The sequence below is a fragment of the Thalia democratica genome, chromosome 5 (genome assembly GCF_965202585.1).
Source record: "Thalia democratica chromosome 5, ktThaDemo2.hap1.1, whole genome shotgun sequence".
Taxonomy (NCBI): Eukaryota; Metazoa; Chordata; class Thaliacea; order Salpida; family Salpidae; genus Thalia; species Thalia democratica.
In genome coordinates, this window is record NC_139169.1 from 55,723,238 (window position 1) to 55,732,332 (window position 9,095).

Genomic DNA, 9,095 nt, shown 5'->3' on the forward strand with positions numbered 1-9,095 from the left:
AGCTTTTGTTTAAATAAACTTATTTTAAATATAATTATTATTTTGTTGTTTTTTAGTTTTAAGAAAATACTAGTTTTCATAAAAAGAATAATTTTTATTCATTTGACGATAAAGTTTTGAAATAGTAAAAATGTCAAACGTATCTGAAGTATCACTAGTAGTTACAGTTACAGTTATCTATCTTTGCTTTTAAGAGCCTGTCTTTTTCCCTGATAACAACTGTAAAAAGTTTATAAATATTTAGTTCTAAATAAGTTTTCAAAAAAATATTAAATTGAAAAAAAAAAGATTAAAAAACCTAGTGCGTACCTCTTAAAGTGCCTATCACGATGTCTTTACTTTTTAAAAAGCACATTGATGAAACTTAGACCTGGTAGTAAATATATATTAAATATCATGTACAATAGTAAAAAGTTCCTGCAAGTAATGTTGAATAATGTGTGCCCAATTCGTGCTTGTAACCAGCTTCTTCTTAAATGTTTTAAATAACCACAAATAGTCAGGTACAATTTAAGGCAGTGGTTCCCAACCTTTTTTATGCCCCGCACCTCTAAAGTCTCTTAATTTGATCTCGCACCCCTAACACTATATGCTATAATTATTCATTAATAATTTGTTTATAAAATCATTGATTTCTTTAATTAATAGTTTGTATTTTAATTTTTATGTTAGTGTACTAAATTAACAAAAATTAAATACTTGGAAATTTAATAACATAGCAGACTATATTTGAACAAGTTTTATCTATTTTTGATAAGGTAGAAAACATCAGAACTCACTCTTCCCTCTGCAAAGATAAACATTTTCTGAAGGTCAAGCAAGTGAGTTTGAAGCTTGTCACTTGTAATTCTACCTGCTCCTTTTTAAACTAAGTAAAAAAATTAATTACTTTTCAATAAAACAAAAAAAAATTCTATCTTTATAAAAATTTTTTTTTTTTTTCAATTAACATTAACAAAAAACTAAACTGATCTTATATATTTAATAAAAAAACGCTAAATTACATGTTGTTATATTCACAAGGTATTTAAAAATTTCTTAAAATTCTATTGATGCAATATAGTTTTGAAAATATTAAGAACTTAACTTTAAATCTACTCTAAAGTTAATGACTTTTTTGTTCCTGTTTGTTGCACAAAACTTTCTGAAAACGTGGCATTTTGTTGCTGATTGCAATTTGCATGTCTGCCTGTGCATTCAAGCGGTTTCTGGTTTCTTGATTTAGTTTTTATTGACAAAAGAGTACTAAATTCAGACTTGCACAAGTAAGTCTTTGTGAATGCAATGAGAGTACTTAGTGCTTTTTCACCAAGTTTTGGAAACATATTCATTAAACAACACCAATATTGTTCAATAGTTTTGCTTTCAAACCGCATTTTGAGAAAAGGGTTCATGCATAATTCTCAAGCTATTTTGGGCACTAACTCAAGCTTTTTTAAAGCTTCTTTTCCCAGAACATCTTCTGTCATTTGTAACACACATGGCTTTATCAACTCTTCAGCAATTGTATGAGGCTTTTTTGCTTTAGCTACGTTATACACCACATGGTAAGAAACTATTAGCAGCTATGACGTTTCAAAATAATAAAGGTTGGCGTTAAGATTTTAAAAAGTTAAAAGATATTTAGTCTCAAATTGTAAAAAGATATGTATAAAAGCAAGTACAAAAAAGTTTGTATGCTTACAATAGAAATAGAAAAAATTAGATTGAAAAAGGTAAACGGTTTAAGTTCAAAAAAAGGAATGAATAGAAATAAAAAAGATGATGCATTGAATACTTTTGCTGATCTATAAAAATTGGTTTCACTAAAGCTAAAAACAAGTTTTTTTAAATAGTATAATATACAGTAATTGATGTTAAATCTTTAAGCACCACTTTCTGCACAACTAAGCTTAAAAAAGATTACATTATAAATTTAATAGACTAAATAGAACCTGTTCTTAACAGCTAATAAAAAACCTGCTGAAGATGTTATCTACGTATTTCTATTAAAATAGATGCTAGCTCATAAACTGTTTTAAACAACTAATGGCCAGTTAAAAAAACTAAATATTTAAAGAATAGATGATTAAAATTCACAGGTGTAAAACTCTAAGAAAGCTTTACTTAAATGTTAATTCTAAACTAACTGCTATTAATTGAAATTATTAAAATGAATTTACTTCTAGAAAAGCGCTCTTGCTCTATGACGTATTAATAAAATTAATTTAATCAGAAATTTAGTGCCAACTTCTTTTTATAACAAAATGTACTTTTTAACTTTATCAGAGTAAAAATCTCCTTATTTATTATAGAAAAATGAAAAACCATCTCACACCCCCAAGGGGTACGAGCACCCCTGGTTGGGAACCCCTAATTTAAGGGAATAATTTAGGTTAAATCACTTTTTTTCACAAATTAATCTAACTTAAAGGAGTTTTAACCAAGCTACAAGATGCTTTTTACAAATTTTTAAAACTCAAAATATTTTTTGAGATATTGCAGGTCAAAGTCAGAGACTATAATAAGTTCCTTATGGGAGGTGCAAACAAAAATGGCAAACAACTAGATATCACTTAAAATCTGGGTTTCTTGAGAGTTTCTAGGTAAAAATTCTCATAGGTTTCTTGAGATAACCACCTCAAACTTTTAGGAAATGTTCCTTACCATATATAGAAAATTCAGTCAGAACAAAATTTAAAAAAATTATAAATAAAAATGTTATGACAAAAAAAAAATAACTTTTTTTTTTAAATTTTTTTTTTATTTGAAAAAAAAAAGCTTTTGACAGCATTTTCTAAATATTTCAAAGAACATTTCCTTAAGTTTGAGGTATTTAATTTAAAAAACGTAGAAGAAGATAGGTTTTTAATAAAGTAGTCTTTTTTTGCCATTTTAGTTTGAGCCTCCCATAAGGAACCTATTGTTGCTGCCAACTTTGACCTGCTATGTATCAAAATTTATTTTGAACTTTTAAAGTCTGTAAAAAGCATCTTGTAGCTTAATTTAAACTCTATAAAATAAAATAAAATTGTGAAAAAAGTGATTTAACCCCTCTATGCCCTAAAAAATAATTTGTTTGTTAAATGTAGTCTTGAGGTTTCTAACTTTAAAACCAAAATTTTAATTATTAAAATGATGCAAGCTTGATAGCCTTTTGTGTCGAACATAAATATATAGACAAATAATTCGAAACAGTATTAATTTTCATAAAAATAAAAAAGGACACTTTTTTAATGTTTTTGAGTAGGATAAAAATACTTCATTATGCTGGGCTTCTACTAAACTGTAAAATTCTAAAAAAAAGAAACATTAGATGTAACCTGGTGGCCATTCCTGGTTAAGTCTAGAATAAAAAAAAAATTATAATTTGAAGCTTCTCAAAAAAAAAAACTGGTATTTTGAACTAAATTTGTTGAAAAACGCAGGGAATTCTCAAGTTGTAGAAAATCTCAGGGAAACTCAGGGAATTTTGATTCTCTTTTTTTTAACTTAAGGAAACTCAGGGCAGTTTTGGTTTCTCAGGGAAATTTTTTTCTAGTTCAAGATTTAGTTAATCTAGTTTCAATATTTTGTTCAAAAAAGTTATATTTATTTATTTTTAAGTGCTTATTTATAAATTTTTTAGCCTTGTGGCAAGTTCTTCAATAGTCCTAGAACTAACATGGTAATTTTTTAATAAATTAATTTATTTTTATAGGATTTAAAAAAACTCAGGGAAGTTTAAGGTTACTCAGGGAAGTTTCTGGTCACTCAGGGAAGATTTTTTTACTCAAAGAGATGCAACCCTGAAAACTGGAAAAACCTTGAATTTTGAACAGTTTCTACTTGTAAAATAGTAAAATTCTGATCAGGTTAGAATAATTTATTATAAACAATAAAATTTGTTGTCATTTTAAAAATATTATTTATTACAGTCACATTTTATTTAAGTTTCCATTCTTTGAGTAAAAAAGTAAGCTTGTTTTTTATGTACTTACTGCCAAAAAATGTACTTACTGCAATTGACTTGTTTTTTTTTTCAATAAAATTTCTTCAAGGTTTTTAAAAGTATAAATTATTTTGTAAGTTTTTTGGCAGTAATTACGTGAAAAACAGGCTTACTTTTTTACTCAAAGAGTGGCAACTAAGATTAAATATTATAAATAAAAGTTAAAGAATATAAACTATTTTGAATTATTATAATGGTTTAAACTAGTTAAGAACTTTAATCAGAATTTTTATAGTGTTATAACTGTAATTAGCAGAATGTATCTGATAAAACTAGTTGTAGCTAAAAGGGGTAAAAGTTATAACTTGAAGAATAATTCTGATCTAGGATACAAGAAGTATACAAATCAAGTAGAAATCATGATGAATTTAATTACTAATGTTATTTGTATATTAAAATGAGTAATCTACTGGATCCACATACATACAGGGTTGCCACTTTACCTGGAAAAACCTGGAATATAGGCAAAAAAAAACCTTAAAAACCTGGAATTTTGAACAAAAATCACTAAAAAAACCTTGAAAAACTAGAATTTTAACAATTTTCACATATAAGTTGTAAAATTTCAATTTGAATCAAAAAATCTATCATAAAATTAAAAAAAATTGTCATTAAATTTTTTTCTTATAATAGAATATATTTAAAAAAACTTTACAGTATCTTTTCAATGTTTTTATACATTTTAACACAGTTTCTTACCTTAAACTAAAAATAGACCCAAAAATGTGTACTTTTAAAAACCTGGAAGAAATTTGGAAAACCTGGAAAAAAAAAAGAAAAAAGTGGCAACCCAGTATATAACTTGCCAAGATCCAAATCCAACCATATTTTTATTTTTAAAGGTCGTATTTGGTCCTGTCTTATTTATTTTATGTCATCAAAAACTCAGGCTAGTTTTGAACAAGTGTTTAAAACAAGCTGTTTTTCTTAATTCAAAGAGTGGGAACCTTGAAATAATGTAATATAGTTCTTAGTCGTAAGGTTTTTTAATAAAAACTTTGTAAATATTTTTAGTGTAAATGCTTATACTAATTTTTTTCTTACAGGGTTAAGCTTGAAATAGTATTTCCTACTAAAAATGAGTTCTAAAATAACAAGATCTAAGAGTGTTCCTTACACAGATCTTTTTCCTATGATTCTTATTTCATAGAAAACTTAATTAAAGAAGGCTTGCCATTAACTATTGAAGACCATGCATCCAAAACTTTTCAAGTTGTTCATAATAGCTTTGATAATCTAGTAAAAATCTTTATAAAAATAATGAAAAATTACTGTCCATACACAGAAGTGTACCAAACTCATGGTTGCCACTTTACCTGGAAACCTGGAGTTCGATAATTTAGGCAAAAATAACCTGGAATTTTGAACAAAAATCACTAAAATAATCTGGAATTTTAACAATTTTCACATGTTCAGTAGTAAAATTTAAATTTGACTCAAAAAATCTATCATATAAATAAAAAAAATTTGTCATCATCAAACATTTTTTAAATTAAAAAACATATTTAAAGTAGCTTAACATTATCTTTTCAATGTTTTTATACTATTTAACACAGTTTCTTACCTTAGACTTAACTTTAAACTAAATATAGATCCAAAAATGTGTACTTTTAAAAACCTGGAAAAATTTTTGAAAAAACAAGTGGTAATCCTGCAAAATATGAACACAATCACTTTGTTGATGCTCAAAAAAAGACCCTTAATTTTTTACAACAAAGGCAATATTGCAGTTTTGAAAACGGATACCAGTTGAAGGTGGTTTTGAAACAATTGGAAGAAATGAAGAACCCTGGTTTAACAGTAATAAAAATCTATTAATAAACTAGGTTTTTATAACATAGGGCTAAATTAAAAACAAAATCATTTAAAGTTGGCCCTCTTCTGACTCTTAAATATTTATTGCCCTATTTAAGTTTAAAATTGCAAAGAGGAGGAATTGCCACTCACTTTTGTAAACCCTAAGTTACATAATATTAAATGAAAATATTGCATAAAAATATTTTACTAAATTTTTAAGTTTATCCTACTGATATTTTAAGTCTTTGTTTCAAGTTTTATTTTAATTCCACTAAATTTCAAAGTTTGTAAGCTGTTAGCATTCAAAAAAACCATGTGTTGTAGGGTTTGCATTAGGCTTTAAAAATTATAAAATAGGTAAATTAAGTAAAGTTAAGACTATAAGCTTTTTGATTGTTTAAACCTAACTTAAAACAAAAAGTATTGATAAGTTGTTTAATACTGTATAAGATGAAAATTTTTAGTTGCTTATACACAATTTTAACTGAATTGAGTAATTAATAAGTCCTAAGTTTCATAATAAAACAGTTATAAAAAAACAAACACAGATTTTTCAATAAACAACAATGACAATGACTCGTCGAGAGTTTTCAATAACAGAAGAATCTTCAAAGTCTTCAGAGGATATAAGCAAGAGACCAGATAACACTGCATTTAAGCAGCAAAGGCTTGCTGCCTGGCAACCTGTGTATGAGCCCAAGTCTGTGCTTCCCATGTTTTTCATTGTTGGTATTCTGTTCATTCCTTTAGGATCCATTTTTCTTGTGACCTCTAACAATGTTTGGGAGGTTTCCATAGATTACACCAACTGTGTTGACATAAGCTCAGGTTTGCAATGCAGTTCCAACGCTCCTAATGTTTCCTGCACTTGTCAAGAAACCTTTACAGTAGATAGAAATGTTACAGGACCGGTTTTCGTTTACTACAGACTCAGTAACTTTTATCAGAACCACAGGCGTTATGTTAAATCTAGAGATGACAACCAGTTACTTGGCAGTAATGTAGATAGTCTTTCAGATGATTGCAAGCCTTTCAAAGAAGATGCTGATGGAAAACTCATTGCTCCTTGTGGTGCCATAGCAAACAGCCTTTTCAATGACACATTTGATGTTTCTGGCGTTACTATTTCAAGAAAAAACATTGCTTGGAACTCTGACCATGACGTAAAGTTCAACAACCCTGAGCCAGTTGATAATTTGATTGAAGCTTTTCAAAACTTTGAAAAGCCTCCATACTGGAGTCAGCGTGTTGAAGAACTTGATACTAGTGATCCTAACAATAATGGATATAAAAATGAAGCTCTTGAAGTTTGGATGCGTACTTCTGCATTTCCAACGTTTAGAAAGCCTTATGGAAGATTGGATGACGGTTTATCACAAGGAAGTTATACTATTGATATCTCGTACAATTTTCAAGTGACTGGGTTTGATGGCACTAAGAGCATAGTCTTTTCAACTGTGAGTTTTCTTGGCGGTAAAAATAGTTTTGTTGGAATTTGTTACATTGTCGTTGGAGCTCTGTCTCTTCTAACTGGGTTGGTTTTGCTCATTGCAAACAAATACAGACCAAATTAAAAGGTCAATTTTATTTTTGCATAATAAATGATGAAAAGAAATTATGAAAAATGATTTTCTTCAATACAAATGACTTTTTTTTTAAATATTTTATAAATGTTTTATAAAATATTTTTAAATTAATTTTAAACAAATATTATTAAATTAATCAAAACATTAGAAATTATTTTTTTTGAGTTTTTATTTGTACATTTTTTTCAAAACTTCAATTCTAAATAGTTATGGGTTCGTTTTCAAAAATATTTCAAAAAATTTAAGTGTCAGACTAATGAATATGTTTTCTTTGGTAACGGATCACTTTTGCACAAGGGGACACTTTTAAACAAAGGGTCATTTTTGCACGAAGGTTCACTTTTGCACGCAAGTAAAAAAAGATAAAATATAAAGAAAACTAAGTTATTGAAAAAAAATTAAACAAGTTAGAAAATATAAAAAGATTAAATATTAACAAAAAAAGTTACCCATCAAGGGTAAGGGTTGGTGATAACAATGGTAACAAAAATAAAAAATAAAATAGAAAAAAATACAAATAAAATAAAACTAGACAAAAGGAAAAAAATAAACTAACAAAAAAAATAGAAAAGGAAAAAATATATCTGACCGAGGATAGGGGTTAGGGTTAACAGTTATAGAAAAAAAAAAAATTTACCTAATAAAAATTATTAAAAATAAAAACAGGAAAAATAATTATACAATAATGTTTAAAAAAAATAAAGTAAAATTTACCTACCGAAGGTAAAGGTTAGGGGTAGTAGTGAAAGTAAAGAAAAAGTGAATTAAAGTTAGTGATTTTTTTTTTTCAACTTGTGCAAAAGTGACCCCTCGTACAAAAGTGACGCTCGTGCAAAAAGTTCCCCCGGGGCAAAAGTAACACCCACCCGTTTTCTTTGTTAAACTATAATTTAAAAGTTTTTGAAAAACCTTAATAATTAATTAAATCAAACTTTAAAGTAAGTTAAATGTTTTTCAAAAATATTATGGTCTTAAATACTATTAATGTGTTTAATTTTTTCTATTTTCACTGTCTTTATTTAAAAAAAGAAAGTTGTGCAAATGCTTCTGTTTTTATAATGCTGTATAAAAGACTCTCTTTAGATTCAATTAACAAAAAAATCATTAAGATATGTAAAGTATAAAAAAAAAAAAAGTTTCAAGTTCAATTTAACTACTAAATGCTCTAGCATGCATCTGAAAAAATGTTATTAAATTTTTTCATGTTTGTCGATTTTATTTCAAATATGCCATTTAATTTCAATTTTTACTTAGTAGTACATAAACTTTTGCATTTTTTGTCTTGAAATAGCAATTTAGGTTAACAAATTAAATAAACACTTTTGTTGTTGATTATTATTTGCATTGTTAGATTTTAATTTAAATTTAGTTTAGATATAATTATTACTACCTATTAGTTTATAAAGTCAAGTATTTGAAAAAAATTTTAACTTAAAATAAATCTCTACAAGTTAAAAGTTAGATGGTTTATGTATTACTTTTAAGTTTTTAAATAAGTTAGAGCTTTTAAACTTCAAGTTTGTACGTTTATTTTCCAGAATAAGTTTTATAATAGATATTTGAAATAAAAATTACACGTACAAAGTATTAGACTTAACTATAGTTATTTAATAATAAATTTTTTACAATAAAAATAATTAAAAGTTTTTTGCTTAATAGTTTATACTTACCTATAAAATATTATCAAAACAATAAAATATTAAAATTTAAATTAAGTTTTTGAGTTTTGTTTTCTACAAGTA

General features: G+C 26.4%; 1 protein-coding gene across 1 annotated transcript; it reads left to right on the forward strand.

Annotated features, from left to right (window-relative positions):
* The first annotated feature begins 733 nt into the window (after window positions 1-733).
* LOC145835625 (cell cycle control protein 50A-like) lies at window positions 734-8,794 on the forward strand. The gene is made up of 2 exons (XM_082943301.1): window positions 734-821; window positions 6,316-8,794. Exon 2 carries the CDS (start codon window positions 6,334-6,336, stop codon window positions 7,339-7,341), a length of 1,008 nt encoding a protein of 335 aa, XP_082799427.1. The 5' UTR covers window positions 734-821; window positions 6,316-6,333; the 3' UTR covers window positions 7,342-8,794.
* Window positions 8,795-9,095: the final 301 nt, after the last annotated feature.